The sequence below is a fragment of the Emys orbicularis genome, chromosome 3 (genome assembly GCF_028017835.1).
Source record: "Emys orbicularis isolate rEmyOrb1 chromosome 3, rEmyOrb1.hap1, whole genome shotgun sequence".
Lineage (NCBI taxonomy): Eukaryota > Metazoa > Chordata > Testudines > Emydidae > Emys > Emys orbicularis.
In genome coordinates this window covers 197,741,587-197,759,111 of record NC_088685.1, presented here as the reverse complement: position 1 = coordinate 197,759,111, position 17,525 = coordinate 197,741,587, and the positions used below count along the sequence as shown (strand labels likewise).

At 46.6% G+C, this 17,525-nt stretch overlaps 1 protein-coding gene across 4 annotated transcripts in view; it reads right to left on the bottom strand.

The window, feature by feature from the left end:
- LOC135875582 (butyrophilin subfamily 1 member A1-like) overlaps positions 1-17,300 on the bottom strand; it is a 31,962-nt gene extending 14,662 nt beyond the window's left edge. For 2 of the 4 annotated variants that reach the window (XM_065400508.1, XM_065400510.1), the window contains exons 1-5: positions 17,124-17,300; positions 10,984-11,100; positions 7,931-8,028; positions 7,290-7,400; positions 1,567-1,914 (exon numbers count right to left, since the gene is read on the bottom strand). In XM_065400508.1, the coding sequence (XP_065256580.1) occupies positions 1,567-1,914; positions 7,290-7,395 (454 nt within the window). In that variant the 5' untranslated portion in view covers positions 7,396-7,400; positions 7,931-8,028; positions 10,984-11,100; positions 17,124-17,300. The remainder of the gene's footprint in view (positions 1-1,566; positions 1,915-7,289; positions 7,401-7,930; positions 8,029-10,983; positions 11,101-17,123) is intronic. The other 2 variants (XM_065400511.1, XM_065400509.1) reach the window with 2 other exon arrangements.
- Between the last annotated feature and the right edge of the window lie 225 nt (positions 17,301-17,525).

Sequence of the window (17,525 nt, the reverse complement as noted above, 5' to 3'; positions counted from 1 at the left end):
GTATCATTGAACAGAGCGAGCAGCCCAACTAAACTGGCTGTGAGCTCCAGGAAATAACAATTCCAGTGGCAGGAAGTTCAAGCCAGACAAAATATGGAGCAAATTTTTCAGTGTGCCTACTTAATCACTGGAACAAGGGACATGGTGGATTCTCCATCTCTTGTAGTCCTTCAATCGGAATTGTAAGTCTCTGCCTTAAAAATAAAATAATTAATAAATAATTGCTGAAGCTGACCCATAAGTTACTGGGCTGGATGCAGGAATCACTAGGTGAAATTCTCTGGCCTGTGTCATACAGAGGGTCAGATTAGATGATCATAAAAGTGCCTTCTGGCCTTAACATCTATGACTCTATGGAATGTATGAGGGGCTGAGGATTAGAAACCTTAAATGCAAAGCTGCAGTAGCAGGTGAGCAGTTACTGCACAGCCTTAGTACAGAGTAAGGGAGAGGAGCACATGTGGCCTGTTGCCTCCCGCCGCGCTCACACACACACACACACACACACACTTCTGAGCAGGACTCGTATGACAATTGTCTACAGAGATGACATGCAGAAGCAGACTGAGACAGTGGTGAAAATTAAGTGCCAGCAGGTTAAATGTTAACAATCTCAGACCCAGGCAGGTGAAGGTTTAACAGCAATCAGTGCTGTAATTCTCTATTCATGCCTCAGGCCTGTTTGTTTGAGAAGTTCAGTTATTTATTGGGACAAGTTTAAAGAATGAAGAAAGGGCGATGCAGCAGTATAGTGTATTTATAGTCTCTTTAAAATTAGTTGTTTAAATCACCAAAAGGCCACAGAGCTGAGGCTGGGAAGGAGGGCCTTTCCCCCCTAGCAGCCGCAGCCCTGGAGCTGAGGAAAATCGCCTCTTTCTCTGGCTGCCGCAGCACTACATATCCCAAATTTCCCCCACCCCCACTCTTCTCACCCCACTCCCCCCTCCCCCATACCCCCTAATTCCCCCAAGGCCACCATCTTACGTTTCATGTGCATCTTCTCCAGGGCCCAAGCACCTAATTAGTGGAGCCACGCCTGCGCGGCTTCACTAATTAGGTGGGTGGCCCTTCATTCTCTCATGTGCGGCTGCCCAGGCGCACACCTTAGAGGGAACTATCCGCGGACCACCTGAATGGAGCTCGTGGACCACGGACCACAGTTTGAGAACCACTGCAATGGTTAATTACTCTCACTATTAAAAAATTATGCCTTATTCCCAATCTGAATTTCTCTAGCTTCAACTTCCTGCCATTAGCTTGTGTTACACCTTTCTCTGCTAGACTGAAGAGCCATTATCAAATATTTGTTCCTGTCTAGGTACTTATAAACTTTCTCACAGTTCTTGCACAACAAAGTTGTGAAAAAAACACCCAGAGTGTGGAGTGACACACGTTGAAATCTGTCAGCTTATACCCAGGGCATAGGATCCTGAACAACTGATGGGAAATAACTGGCAGATTGAAGTGAATTCTGGATACTGGCATGAAAATAAGACACATCAAGTTCCACCTCAAAATAAATTATTATTCTGCTGGGAATTCAAATTAGCAGCCCAAGTTACTGACCTGTCACCTTCAGTTCCAGAATGGTTTCTGCATAAAAGCCGCGTGATCGGAAGAAACAGATAAACTGCCCATGGTCAGAGGGGGTGATGTTGCGTATATGCAGGACAACACTTCCATCCACAATACCATCCTTCAGCAGCTCTGTTCTGCCCTGATAATTTGGTATTTGCTGCTCAGCCTGATCTTTTCCATCCTGATACAGATGGACAGGTTCAGAGAACTTGGATCGGTACCAGCGCACCTCCATCTCCTGAGCACTCATGATGGGGGAGAGGTGACAGGGTAACCGGGCATCTTCACCTGCAGAGACCATGATGGGATGATCAGGTCCAATCACCTTGAAATTCACTGTTAAAGGAACCGAGACACACAGAAAATTAGACCAGAGGGGAGCTGGATTGCTTTCATAGGTAATGAATGCTGATCTCTCACAGCTGCCTGTGGATCCTCCCCTTAGGCTGGAGGGAGGTCCTTTAGGATCCCAATAGAATCACTCTCCTGTAGCCATCTGGCCCAACCCTGTCACAATCTGCACTGGAAAACAGGTTAAGTTAGGACAGGCTTAGCTAGCACGTGTTAGCTGACCCTTGCGCTAAACTCAGCCACTTTTTCTAGTCAATACCAATCCAGAGAGAATTAAAGAATGGGTGATCTCGGTCTCAATTTTGTGAGCTGGTTAATGTCTGCAACCAGAACAATTAACCTGTGGAAAACTGGAACCAAAGCAGATGGCCTGTAGAGAGAAGGATGATACAGAACACCTGAAAGGAGAGGCTGTGTCTGTGACATGCTGTGGAGCTTAAGGCCTGGTCTACATGGGAAAGTTTTACTAGTTATGCAGGTGTAATTATACTGGTATAACTCCTACATGGACACTCTTATTCTGGTATAATAGTGACCTTTTTCAATTTGCCTTAACCCCCTTCCCCAGTGACATAAGCTAAACTGAAAAAAAAATTATATTTGTAACTTGCTATGTATCCTTTCAAATATAGGTATTTGAAAAAATAAAAATTAGTACAAAATCCTTCTTTACCCCTTCCACTTTTGACATTCTCTGCTTGGTAGCACATCACACGAAATGAATTTACAGCATGTGTCAGTCACATTCAGTTCAAATCACTCGGTTTCATATATTTGACTCATTTGTGTAATGTGCAATTCAAACTTTTGCATCATAGATTCGAAGGCCGGAAGAGACCATCTAGTCTGATCCATAGATTCCGAGGCCAGAAGGGACCATTGTGATCATCTAGTCTGAACTCCTGTGTAACACAGGTCACTGAACTTCCCTGTATTTCACTCTGGAGACACCCCTGCTGGAATCCTGTGTCCAGTCCTGGTGCCCACAATTCAAGAAGGATGTTGATAAATTGGAGCTGGTTCAGAGAAGAGCCATGAGAAGATTAAGGAGTGACTTGATAATGAGCTCTTCAATTTAGCAGAGAAAGCTATAACACAATCCAATGGCTGGTACAGGAGCCGGGGGGGGGGGGGGGGCGGAGTGGTGAAAACAGGGGGGTTTGAGTGGGAGGAGAAGGAAGGAGGCAAGCCCCCATTCCATAGGGAGCAGTGAGTGAGTTCTTGTGGTTCTGTGTGGGGTTCTCTCTCTTCCTCCCCCCCCCCCAGTTTGTAGAGGCTGGTAGGGCGTAGTGTTTTGTGAGAGACACAGAGTTCAGATTAGGGGGCAGGGCTTCCTTGATTAGGCAGTGGGGCTTCCTGATTAGGGGGTCTACAAAGGCAGCCAAGCAGCCATCCAGTGGCATAGGAACCAGGAAACAGAGCTGAAAACAGGGGCATTTAAGTGGGAGATTGGGGGAGTGTGTGGTGGTCTATTTTTGCTTTGGTGTTCATTTGGGGGGTGGAGGTGGATTTTGTTTGGGGATTTGTTATTTTCTCCTTGACAGGAGCTTAGGTGGGAAGGCTGTGACAGATACAGAGGCAGCAGTGGTAGTGAGAAAAGGAATGGGAGAGACAAAGAAGACAATCAGATGTGGAAGCTGCAGGCTGTAAATTATCCTGGAGCGGGTACCCAAAAAGAGCTTGGTTTGTATAAAGTGCCGCCTGTTAGACTAGATTGAAGAGAAGATCAGAGGCTTGGAGATGCAAGTGGAAACTATGGTTGTTGAGTTTTGACGGGGATTCAAGCAGATGGTGGAGGGAAAACAAGAGAAGGCTGAAGGGAAAAGTCAAGACAGGCAGATGCAAGCTGCACTGATGAACTCTGAGGGGAAACTGCTGGGTGAGGAATGTGGCCACTGGAAGCATGTGACTATGAGAACCAGGCAGAGGGAAAGACTGGCTAATGAAGGAGAAATAGAGCTCAGGAATAGGTTTACTGAGCTGGAAAATGAAGAAGGGGCACAGCAGGCAGTCACAGAAGGTGGGAGGTCAAGGAAGAAGAGAAGAACGGCTAGTCCTATAAGAAGAGGGGAAGGATACAGGATGACTCACAAAAGATTGCAAGTGTGAACAAAAGACAAGAGGACTTGCAATCAGAAGGAACAAGAGGAAGGCCAGAAAATCACACCATACCAAGAAAAGGCAGGTCTACGTGATTGGGGACTCTCTACTAAGAAGAACAGACAGGCCTGTCACCAGAGCTGATCCGGAGAACAGACGAATGTGCTCTCTGCCAGGAGTTAATATACAGGATGTGGACCTGAGGCTGAAGAGGAGTCTAATGGAAGCAGGAAAGAATTAACTGATTGTCCTTCACATGGGGAACAAATGATACTGCTAGATTCTCGCTGAAACGCACCAAAGGAGACTAGGCCAAGCTGGGGAAGACACTTAAAGAAATGGAGGCTCAGGTGATCTTCAGTGGGATTCTGCCTGGCCCTAGAGGAGGAGAGTGAAGGCAAGACAAGATTATGATGATCAACAGATGGCTCAGACAGTGGTGCTACAAGGAGGGCTTTGGGATATTTCATGACTGGGATGCATTCACGGACAGAGGACTGTTCTCATGGGATGAACTCCACCAGAATAGGGAGGGAAATAGACTTCTGGGATGGAGGATTGGACAACTGATTAAAAGAGTTTTAAACTAGGAACTTGGGGGGAGACTGTTGGGAGATGCTCATGTAATCCCCATTCCTTATTCTAATATTGACCAGCAGGAAAATCAAGAGAGAATACACCAATGGGGAAAGGAAGAGCAGTATGTAGGAGAATGGACAGTAAGAGGAAAGATAGTGCCAATACCAATGAAGCTAACAGTAAGGTAGGCAATACTGTAAGTAGAATAACTGTACTCAATCGGGTGAGGAATCTGAGTGAAGCCAAGCAGCAACAGTTAAGATGTTTGTACACCAATGCAAGGAGCCTGGGTAACAAAATAGAGGAACTAGAACTACCAGTGCAGGAAGTGAAACCAGATATTATAGGGTTAACAGAAACATGATGGAATAGTAGTCATGAGTCAGGAACTGAAGGTTTCGTGCCGTTCAGGAAAGACAGAAATAAAGGCAAAGGTGGTGGAGTAGAATCGTATATTAATGAGGAGTTAGACAGTAAAGAAATCAGAAATGATGGAATGGATAAAACAGAGTCAGTTTGGGTCAAAATTACTTTGGAGAAGAAAGCTACCAGAGGCCCCCCTGGATAGTGCTTGGGGTATGCTAGAGACCCCCTCCCCCCCCACATCTGATTTGGATATGGATAGAGACCTTTTTATGATTATGGGAGACTAACTTCCCAGATATCGATTGGAGGAAAAGTGCTACTAATAATAGTAGGGCCCAGATTTTCCTGGATGTGATAGCTGACAGATTTCTTCACCAAATAGCTGCCAAACCAAAAGAGCTGATGCTATTTTAGATTTGGCATTTGTGAGTAGTGAGGACCTCTTAGAACAGCTAGTTGTAGGAGACAACCTTGGTTCAAATGATCATGAGCTTATTCAGTTTAAACTAAATGGAAAGAAAAAAATAGATCTGCAATTAGGGTTCTAAACTTCAAAAGAGCAAATTTTAAAAAGTAAGGGAATTAGGGAACTGGGCTGGACTGAGGAATTCAAGGATCTGAATGTGGAGGAGGCTTGGAATTACTTTAAATCAAAGTTGCAGAAACTATCTGAAGCCTGAAGGGGGAAAATGTGTAGGGAAGGGTTACAGACCAAGCATCTCAATAGGCTATTAAGAGAAAGCAGAAAGCCGACAAGGGATGGATCAGTGTGACACTCTGTACCTCAAATTAGTACCCTGAAACCCTCATATTCACCACTGTCACATGATTATGGTTGGTTTTGTACAAAACATGTCTTGTGAGGTATCATTTTAAAAGTCTGGATCTGTTGGACCTTAATATGCTGTGGATTTTATGTACCATCATTGTATGTGAAGTTATGAAGTTTTGCTATACATGTTACTGAAATATGTTGTGAGGTTGAGAGATGTCCACAGCTGGCCTTTCAGTAGGGACAAAGAAGCAGCCATCACTGGCCAGACAGGTGTTAATAGCTCATCAACACCCAGCCCTCTATCTCAGAGACTTCTTGGAGAAGGTACGTATGCAATGGGGCAGCCTAACCCACGTCACAGCAAGAATCTTTCTAGCAGTTAGAAGCAAGTATAAAAGAGACAGTGACATCATCTCTTGGCCTTTCTCCCCACCACCTCCATCTCAACACTTAGAAGACTGTCTGGAAGAGAAAGATTTTGAATTACGGAGATTGGTCCCAGGCTGGAAGGGTGTCCATCCGTGTATTAAGGAACTGTAAACTACCTGTAACATCTGTTAGGGTCAGAGATGACTTTATTCAAATCTTACTTAGTCTTTTAAAGTTAAAATTTAGACTGCATTTCTATATTTATTACTTAGGTAACCAACTTTGATTTCTATGCCTGCTACTTATAATCACTTAAAATCGTAGTTAGCCTTTTTTGCATCTCCATCACATTGTTGACTCATATTTAAGGCTAAGATTTTGGTATGGGTATTTTTAATAAAAGTCACGGGCAGGCTGTGGGCAATAAACAATAAATCATGGAAGCCCAAGCCCCGCTATATGGGGCTGGAGCCTGAGCTCCACCTCCCAGGGCTGAAGCCTTAGCTCTGCCGCCCGGAGCTGAATCATAATTTTCAGGAAGTCATGGAGGTCCTGTAAAATCATGGAATCCATGACCTCCATGACTGACTCGTAGCCTTATTCATATTCAATCGGTGATCCACTGTAAGCCCCGGATCCTTTTCAGCAGTGTTACCATCTAGTCATTTATTCGCCATTTTGTAGCTGTGCATTTGATTTTTCCTTCCTTAGTGAAATGCTTTGAACCTGTCTTTATTGAATTCTGTCCTGTTGATTTCAGACCAATTCTCCAATTTGTCCAGGTCATTTGGAATTCTTATCCTGTCTTCCAGAGTTGTAGCAACCTCTCCCAGCTTGGTGTCATCTGCAAATTTTATCAGCATACTCTCCAGTTCATTATCCAAGTCATTAATGAAAATATTCAATAGTGATAGGTAGAGTGGCAAAAGTTTAAGATGAGACAGGAGGAAAGTTTAAGGTGCAACATGAAGTAAAAGTCCACTGAATACAGTCCACTGGGGAAAAAAAAAAATCAATATCTTCCCCTGTCTCCCCCCCCCCCAAAAGGATTTTATTTCTCAAATTTACATAAAATGCTCTTATTATGAATTGTTTCAAAATAACAAAAGATCAATGGTATTCAAACTGTTGAGAGAAAGTAGAAGACACTCTGTGACAAGAGGCTTCCTACCTGATTCCAATATAGGAACATGGATTGTAAAAAGGAAAATGAAGTAACTGGACAGAGAGGGGTTGCCCATGGCACAGTGCGAGCGGAAGGAAATCCTCATCTTCATTGTAACTTGATCCACACACCAGAAAGGAAAAGAAAAAACAAATTCCAAGTGAGCAACGTGCTGTAATTTGGGATACAAATTCATTGAGCACAATATGAACCCTAGGACATGTGCTGATTAATAATTGCATCAAAATGTGCATGTTTGCTACTGTTTTTGTCAAAAGACAGGTTACAAGACAGAGCAAAGCTCAGCTTTACTGTTCACCATCTGAAATTACAGTCCAATATTCTGGACAAAGGCCTTAATACTAGCATTTGCAAAATTCATTGAAAAATATTATCACAAAAATCACTAACTTTTGTAGAGTAATAGTCTGGTTGTAAAATTACAACGTGAAAGTCGCCAAGAAGAAAAAACCCTTAATGTATTTTGTATCTGTTTTTATAATGCAGTGTGAGAAAAGGCATTGCAATTTCTGGGTCTGGGTCACGTGGATAAATACAGAGCATCTAAAGTCATTAATGAACCTTTTCAAATAGAAAAAGGAGCATTTTAAAAACAAATTAAAGGATGAGAACTTCCTGTCACCTACCTCATGAGCCCAGGAGAAACTTCCCAGCAGTTACAGGATCACTGGGACATTTCCAGTTTCTCACAGTCAGTGAAATGGACCCTTAGTCCGGGAGGTGTCTTACAATGAAAGAATTCAAGTTACAGTACAAAGCAAAAATAATTTAGGAAAAGAGAATCAGTTCAGTATCGTCTGTCCTTGTGCACTTTTATGATGATGTTTTTTAAACAGCAGCAGAATTTACTCTTTTCTCTATAAACTACAGGAAGATCCTATCAGCCTCAAAATTGGAACGTTCGATCTGGGGCTGAAGTAAACTATTTCTACCAAATTTGATGTGAATTGGACAAGTGGTTGCTGAATTATAACACCCTGGAAAAGAGGGTTCACCAAAGTTTAATTTTTTTTTTCTGCTTTATAGCATAAAAAACAAACACAGCCACCCATTTTCTTATGGCTCCCCGGCTCCTCTGCTCCCTGCACCCTCTACAGCAGAGGTTCAGGGGCTGCTCCACATATGCGATCCCTGGCACAGCGCCCTAACCCTCTGAACATTCTGCTTTACGAGACTTGCCCAATGCTTGGCTCTTCCTGCAGCCTCTTGCCTCGTTCATGTGGCTGGGCAGGGGTAGCTCCATTGCACAGACAGCATAGCTAAGCACATAGATTTGGCACACTCATTCCAAAAGGCAATGGCTAAGTGGGAGTGATTTGGGTCTGCCCCAGGAGAGACTGACCTTCTCTTCCTAACTCTGCTAGAAGTGAGCTTGAGCAGTGTCTCTGGTCCTCAGTTACCGCCTCTGTTAGAAGTGGGAGAACGGTACTTGTTGGCCTCCTAGGATAGGGACATGGGGTGGTATTCACAAAGGTACTTCGGTGCCTGAGTCCCATTTTTAGGCATTGCTGAGACCCACAAAACTGCTGCTTGGCTGCTGCCCAACCCTGTAGGTGCCTTAGCTCACTTGGCTGCTCAGTGCCCAAGTTTCTGCAACACAAATTCCCTACGTGCCTAAGTCTCTGCCTCCATGCATGTGCTCTGCTGCCTCCCTCTAGGTTTCCAGATGCCTATCCCCTGCCTAACCCCCAAAACAAACCACTCCACTGGGAGACATCAGCGCCATGTTCAATCCCTGCTCCTCCCCCAGCAGAGAGGGGGATATAAACCTGGGGTTCCCATATCCCAGGTGAGTCTCCCTAGCCCCTGGGCTAACGATTATTTTGTGTGGCGCTAGGGAGCCTCTGAGCCCAGATTGGGCCCCACATCCAAGTTGGGCAGAGGAGCACTGTAACAGGGCGGTGACTCACCCCTGCAGCGCCTCCTGTCAGTCATCCTGGGAATTAGCTCTTTGACCCAGGAGCGCCCTCTGCAGGCCAGTGTCCCGCTTGGTCCAGAGTCCCTCTTGGACCCCGGTGCCCCTTTCAGACCAGGGTGCTGCCCCTGCAGTACCCCACAGTCTCACTGGGTCTCCTCTCTCTGGGGAGCCCCCACCCCCTATCCCCACCTCACCTCAGTCATAGGCTACTGCCAGTCACCAACCAGCCCCCACTCCCTGGGGCAGACTGCAGTATAAGCCATTCATCACAGGGAAGGAGGGGTTTGGACCTGCTGCCTCAGCCTAGCCTTGGGCTGTCCCCTGCAACCCCAGTACCTATTTGGCCTTATACTAGGCCACAGCCTGGGGGTTTCCAGGCCAGAGCTCCCCAGCTCCCTGGACCTTCCCCCAGCCCTGCTTCAGCTCAGGTACCTTACCTAGCAGCCAGGCCCATCTCCCTCTACAGCCAGAGAGAGACCATGTCTGCGCCTGGCTTCACTGGCCTTTATAGGGCCAGCTGGACCCTGATGGGGGCATGGCCCCCAGATGAGGCTGCTTCCCCCAATCAGCCCAGCTTTTCCCATGCCACAGCCCTCTCCCAGGGCTGTTTTTAACCCTTTTAGGCCAGGAGCGGGTGACCACCCCACTACAAGAACTTATCCTCCCTCAGCTCAGGAATCACTAGCAGACATAAGCACATTACTGCAGTCTGTCTCCAAGGGAGGGGCAGAGCTTAGCACACACCCCTCTTGCTTTGCTCCCTCTGGTTATTCACGTAGCTGGAGTAGTGTAACTCAGGTCAACTTACTCTGGTAGTGAAGACAAGCCCTAAGACTGTGAAGTGCAGAGGAACATTAACACTAGAGGTGAGACTAAAGCACATGATCTCCTGACTCCCAGCCCAGCACTCCTCCCTCAAGCCTCGGGGTGTTAAACTCATTCTGTGCAGGGGGCCAAATTCCATTTTTATTATGATCTCTGGGCCATTTGGGGCTCACCACTCTCCTCATTCCAAAGTGGAGCCCTCACCAACCCCAATGGGAGATTGAGAGCAGAATGCAGCCTTTATAGAGTAAATTCATTGTTCATTATCATCACTGTGTGTTACTTCTTCAAGGCCATGTTATTGCGCTCACCATCACCCAGTGGGGAAAATGCTCACCACTGTGACCACCATTCTCGCTGTCCTTTTCCTCTTCCTTCCCCATCCTCCTTTTTCTCTTTCTCTTCCCTTACTTTATGGGTCTCCTCCTGTCTTCCCTCAGCATTCCTTCCCTTCTGCCACTACCACTTCACCTCCAGGGCTTCCCACACACTCCTTTCCCTATCCCAGCAGCTAAAATGGACAGTGGTGAAATAGTTAATGCTAAGGTACTGACAGAAAACACCCCCATGTTCACACCCGACACACCACTGCAATAATGTTTGTACAAGGCATGCCTTCTGAGGTGTCATTTAAAAACTCATCATTTGCTGATCAATCATATCATGGCAAAATGCGCGTAGGAGTGTTATATGCGAAATTATCAACATAAACTAAAATCATAACTAAAAGTATGTTTTCCAGGTAAGTCTGGGGAGTGGCCATTGGCCAAACTAGTTCCTCAGAGACAAAGGGCAAGCTGACGCCACAGCCATGTGAAAACAAGGCTGATGGACCAGTACCTGCTAAGTGGCCGTTCTTTGGCCGGAAAGGGGGAGGGACAAAAATCTACATCCTGGCAAAGAAAAAGCATGGAGTTTCCATCCACACAGACTCACCTTGCTCCCAGCTGGAAATGCATCTCAAATGGCGGACAGGATTATAAAAAAGGAGGGGTAGACACCCCTAGGGTCCCTCCTCTCTCTCTCTCTCCCTGCCCATCACATTTTCTACACCTGAAAAGACACAGAAAGCAACTGTTGGACTATAGGTGAGGGGTCCTGACTTAAAGAGTTTGGTCTGTAAGACTGCTGAAAGCATAGGTGAAAAACTTGGCTTGAATCTAATATAGTTTGTTAAATTAGACATTAGTAAGCTTTCTGTCTTTATTTTTCTTGTAACCATTTCTGACTTTTATGCCTCATTACTTGTACTCACTTAAAATCTATTTCATTGTAGTTAATAAACTTGTTTTAATGTTTTACCTAATCCAGTGTATCTGGAGTGACATTTCCCTCCGTGCTTTACATAAAATTTTATTGTAAACAGTGTCATGTTCAGGGTCTCAAAAGTGTGTGGGGGGGCAATGGCAGAAACCAATCTCAGTGGCTCCTTGGGAGGAAGAGGAGCCAAAGGAGCCAGCTAGGCCCTGACAGAGAGCTCAGGGCTGGGGTTACATAGACAGACCCTTCAGATCACCTCCTGTGGCAGCAAGCAGGGGTCTAGATGGAGACACCGCATGCAAAGAGCTCAGAGCCCATTGGTCCTAGCTTGAGTCACTGAGCCCCTACCACAGGAGGAATAACGGGCTGTCCTTCCCTTGGGGATCAGGGGAGTCACAGGAGGGGACTACTTTTTTCCCTATGATGTGAGAAAAAAAGCATTTGAAGACTTATGGGTATTGAAATCAGTTCATTTGTCAGGTGCCCCAGCTCTACAATGCCTTGTCCAAATAACTCCAGATTTCCCCACAAACACAATCTTACCCCGGCCTTCAGGCAGAGCTGACTTATCTTTGGAATTTAGAGAAGATGCAAAAGTTGGCTTTAAACAAAAACTTAGTTGCAGACTTAACTCTGGAGAGGCTGCTGCCTGTGTCTCCAGCTCTCCTCCAGGGCCCACGCTGATTTCTGCCAGCCGATCCCTTGGCAAAGGGTTTACCGGGAATCCAGGTTACAGTGGCACTTGTGTTCACAGCACACACACAGAGAAGTTAAATAACAACATAACTTTTCTTCTAGGAATTCAGAACACACAAGAACCAACACTAAGAAGAGAGACAAAGCCGGCTGCTCCCTAAAACAGAGTGGCACAATTCTCCCCACCTTACTTTAAGCTGTCTGTCTGCAAACTGACTGCTAGCACAGTCATACACTCAGCTACAGAGCCCTCTAGCCTGCCAGCAGGAGCAGGGAATTCCTCACCTCTCCCCCCCACCCCGCCGCCTTTAAAGTGATAGCTGGCAATTCCAACACAGTTGGAGCTCACTACAGCCCAGCACTGAGGACCTCTAATCTCCCCTACGCTCAGGCAGCCATTGAGGGTCAGTGCAGCTCAAGGAAGTGGGTATGTCCAGGGCTGCCAGGTAATGCACTGGCTCAGCCCCTCCCCCCAGTGACGCTTGCTGATGCGGCTCTAGCACAGAGGTGGGCAAACTTTTTGGGCTGAGGGCCACATCTGAGTGGGGAAATTGTATGCAGGGCTGGGGCAGGGGGTTGGGGTGCGTGAGGGAGTGTGGGGTGTGGGAGTGGGTGCGATGTGCAGGAAGGGGCTCAGAGCAAGGGATTGGGAATAGGAGGGGTGTGGGCTGTAAGAGGGGGCTCAGGGCAGGGAGTTGGGGTGCAGGAGGGGTGCAGGGTGTATGAGGGGGCTCAGGGCAGGGAGTTGGAGTGCAGGAGGGGTATGAGGTGCAGGCAGGGGGGCGTGGTACAGGAGGGTTTCGGGCTCCAGGGTGGCAGCGGCACGGGCCGGGGCAGGCTCCCTGCCCTGTCCCCGGCCCTGCGCCGCTCCCGGAGGCGCTGCGGCCCCGAGGGAAGGGGGGGGGTGGAGGGATCCGCGTGTGCTGCCCTTGCCGCGCCTCCAGGTACCTCTCCCGAAGCTCCCAATGGCCACAGTTCCCCGTTCCTGGCCAATGGGAGCTGCGGTGGGCGGTGCCTGGAGGCAACGCACAGAGCCCTCTGCCCCCCCACCCGGGGGCCGCAGGGATGTGGTGCCGGTGTAGTGAAGGATAATGCTCTGCTAGAAATGTGCTACTTACTGTGTACTGGGAATGCTCAGTTCATCTGAGCATGCTCAGTCCATCTGCTGAAGCCACTGCCCTTCACCCTGCCCTTATACCCGTAGGATTCTGCTGACTGCTTTTGACAGGGGTTAAAAAGTGGCAAAGGGGGTGAATCGGAGGAGGGGGTGGCCAGGGTCTGAGGGGGTCAAGCAGCTGGAGGCAGCAGTAGGAGAGGGGCTAAAGGGAAAATCAGGAATGAGGGGGGGGAGGAGGTGGAGTTAAGCCCAGGAGTGAGGTGCTGGCAGAGGGTGACAGAGGGCAAAACCCAGCACAGGCAGGGGCACAGGGGGTAACAGTTACCCCAGTGGCACTGAGACACCAGTGCTTTGCAAAATAGTTTGTTGGGGGGGGCAGAGGCTTTTTTATTTGAGCAAATTGGCTTTTTTGAATGTTCACATGAACTGAGCATGCTCAGTAACATCTGCTGAAGCCACTGCCCTTCACCCTGACCTTATTAGCCGTAAAAATTTGCTGGCTGCTTTTTACAGGGGTTAAAAAGGGGCAAAGGGGGCAAATCGGAGCAGGGGGGTGACCAGGGTCTGAGCAGGGGGCGGAAATTGACTGGTCAGGGGGGTCAAGCAGCTGGAGGCAGGATTAGGAGAGGGGCTAAAGGGCAAAATCAGGGCTGGGGGGGAGGAGCAGGAGTTACGCTCGTGGTGAGGCGCTGGCAGAGGGCAAAACCCAGCACAGTCGGGGGGGCAGAGGGGCTTTTTTATTTCCCCTCTCACTGACAGCACCTCTCAGCATCAGCTTCCCAGGGCTGGGTCCTTAAAGGCACAGGCACAGGGCTGGGTTTTTAAAGGCACAGGCATCCCAATGCCTAGTCAATGCATCTCCTCTTTGTCTGATCTAACCTACTGAGGCTATGTCTACACTACAAATTTCAAAGCGCTGTCGTGGGTGCCAGTGCTCCTGGTAATCCACCTCGACGAGGGGATTAGCTTCCAGCACTGGGAGCCGAGCCTGTCCACACTAGCGCTTTAGAGCGCTCAAACTTGCTTTTGCTCGGGGGGGGGGGGGTGATTTTTCACACCCCTGAGCCAGCAAGTTAGAGCGCTTTAATTTGCCAGTGTAGATATTCCCTGAGACTTAATTCAGTGAAACATTTTACATATATCCCCTCAGAAACAAAGAATCCCTTATCACTGTATGTCTTATCTGCTGCTGGGATTCCCTGAATTCCCTGAATTTTTAATTCTAATTTTTTCTTCTCATTTTTAGAGCAGATGTTTATTCTGTTGGATCATCTGACATCCACTCTGACTGAATTTTTGGCCTATTGTCAAAACTTTGTTTTGAGTCAATCCACCAATGGTGTAAATATTGGTGGTCAGACCAATAGTCTGCCTAATCTAGTATCCTGTCATGTGACAGTGGCCAATGCCAGGTGCTTCTAAGGGAATGATCAGACCAGGCAATGACTCACTGAACCATCCCATTGTCCACTCCCAGCATCTGGCAGTTAAAGAACATTTTAGGAACATGCAGAGCATGGGCCTGCATCCCTAATTATCTTGGCTAATAGCCAATCTACTTATCCTGAGGGACTGATCTAATTCTTTGTTCAACCCATTCATAGTTTTTCCTTTCAAAATATAATGAACACACATCTACAACCCCAAGATACCTTTACAACCACAAGAATTCTAAAATCATCAGTTATACACCCTCGAGTCAAGAAATTTTAATAAATAAATGATATCTTTTTTTGTGCCTCTTTGTTCCTGATCCTATAGGTGCAGTAAGGCCTTGAGCCTAAACACCTGAATGAATCTTAGTCTATCCTCATACTCCCAAACATTTAATATACCTAAAGCCATATCTACAGTTTAAGTGTGGGTTAACTCAAGTTATGTCACCATAGAGTCACTACGGTTACTATGTCACTTGTGTGCGTGCCTCCTGGACTCATTGCCTCAGCAGTCAGGGGACTCACCAGAAGCACTTGTTTAGATTCAGAGTGAGGTGCACCATGAATAGATATCCCACTGTCCACCCATTGTATTTTGGGAAGCTTTGGTTTGCAGTGTATGCTGGGTACCAAACAAGTCAGACAGCGGTGGTTGTGGCCATGGGATCAAACTTCTTATAATGCATTGTTAACCATCCACTAATTTTATATGTATCCCATACATAAACGTATACATAATGTTTACACCTTTTTTTCTAAATCCACTAACCTGCCTGGCCCTCCTCACTATCTGCCATCTCACACAGAATCATGGAGCTCGCATGGCTCTGCACTATTGTCATGAGCGTTTGCACCCAAAGGTGCGTGCTCCTTTAGTATTTGCATACATGTGGGGTGTGACATTATACTATACATTCTTTATGAAAATATGCTTATGATATGGATATGACATAGCTAATATATACTTTATGCAAGATGGCTGACGTGGGGTATCATTGCAAAGTTTAAGACCTATTGACTGTGTTTATTCAACCTGTATGCATGTAACGTTTGTATCTGAGGCTAGAAATATTCACCATGTCTCTGTATTTAAAATGTGCTCTGTTGGATGAAGCCAGGCAATGTTAGTGGCTTATTGAAGGAATGCACAATCACATAAAGATTATCCCAGGAACTGTGCCTCTGAACGATAGTGCTATACAATGGAGACTACTTGACCAAGATCAGATACCTCTATATAGTGGGTGCTGTTTGACCCAGGTCACAGCAAAAGAGCCTTCCAGAAACTGGGGGGAAGAAAGAAAAGGTGCACAATGATAGCCTACAAGAACAATCGGAAACACCTGAGCTACAAAGACTGAACAGTGAGAAATGATTGACCCAGCAATCTGGATGATGGGAAGACAGACACTTCAGCTCATCTCAGCATACTGAGAACGAGAAGGATCTAATATTATCAACCACTGAAGAATAATCCAGGTGTGTCTAATATATCCGGTGTCCCCATTATGCAGACATAGGCCTTTTTCTCACTGCTAATAAAACTAAAGAAAACAACACAAGACAGGTTAAGTTTTAACAGTGAAGACAAAGGCTAACGAAAACATATGAGGGAAGATTGAAATATGATAACAGTTTTCAAGCATGTACAAATAAAGTAGCATCTTTTTACAAAAGCCGTTTCTTACAATCTATACATATCACTAACTAATACAGATAGCACATTTCTACATGTAGCAATTTCACATACACTATAGTGCAAGAAACTGCTATCTGTAGGTATTTGCTACATCAGGTAGCAGTTTAATACAATAGCAGTTTCTTAACATCTATACATATCGATAAGTGCTACTGATAGCACATTCTTAAGCGAAGGATACTGCTCTGCTAGAAATGTGCTACTTATGGTGTACTGAGCATGCTCAGTTCATCTGAGCATGCTCAGTACATCTGCTGCACGGGCCGGACCCAAAGCCCTGAGGGGCCGGATCCGGCCCGCAGGCTGTAGTTTGCCCACCCCTGCTCTAGCAGGTGCTAAAGCTGGCCCCTCTCCTGCGAGAACCCTTAGAACAGCAGCAGAAGTACCATCATCAGCCCTGTGTCTGGGTAACTCCCCCCTCTCCCTGGCATAGAAGGGTCCTCATGGCCCAGCGTGCTGGAACTGACCCCTCCCTGCACCAGCCTTATTGAATCTGGCCTACGGCATTTCCCTTCTTCTAGTCTCTTGGAGTGAGCTGATGGCAAATACACACAGTGAACGGAGAAGGAGAAGGAGAGAGCACACATTCCTCTGCCGACAGCGTGCAGGAAAGTCACCAGAGCAGAAGTGCTGGAGTGTAAATCTAATTCCAGGAAATCATGCAGAAGAGCGAATAAACAGACACTATTTCAGTCTGTGTTACAGGGTAATGGAAAAGGGCCGCAAAGCTCTCTGAGCATTTTAGACATTTCTGCAGCAATATTTAAAGTAGGAAACTGAGAGCCCCGGATGGACTCCCGCCCATAGGAACAGCTCCCATGAAGAATAACAGAGCCATCACCCAGAGCAATTGAGGGCTGACACTCACCTGCCTGCTGGATCCTACAGGGAAGGGCAGAGGCTGGTGGCGGAGGAAGGGCTCCCAGCTACAGCTGCATTGCCCCGGGGCACGTCTGACTCCAGTCTGTTCAGACAACTATTGCATAAAGTACAGCAATTTTATAGGAACTGAAACATTCTCCCTGCACCCAGCAGCTTCCAACTGAAAGTGAAACCATTGCTGGTAAGTTACAGGAAGCTCATTTATGATAAACAGAGAGAAAAGACTTAAAGAAACACACACACAGTCCTAGAAAAAATAACAGGAGTACTTGTGGCACCTTAGAGACTAACAAATTTATTAGAGCATAAGCTTTCGTGGGCTACAACCCACTTCTTCGGATGCATACACACAGTCCTAGGGCAGTGACAGTTTTAGTGTTTAAGGCTT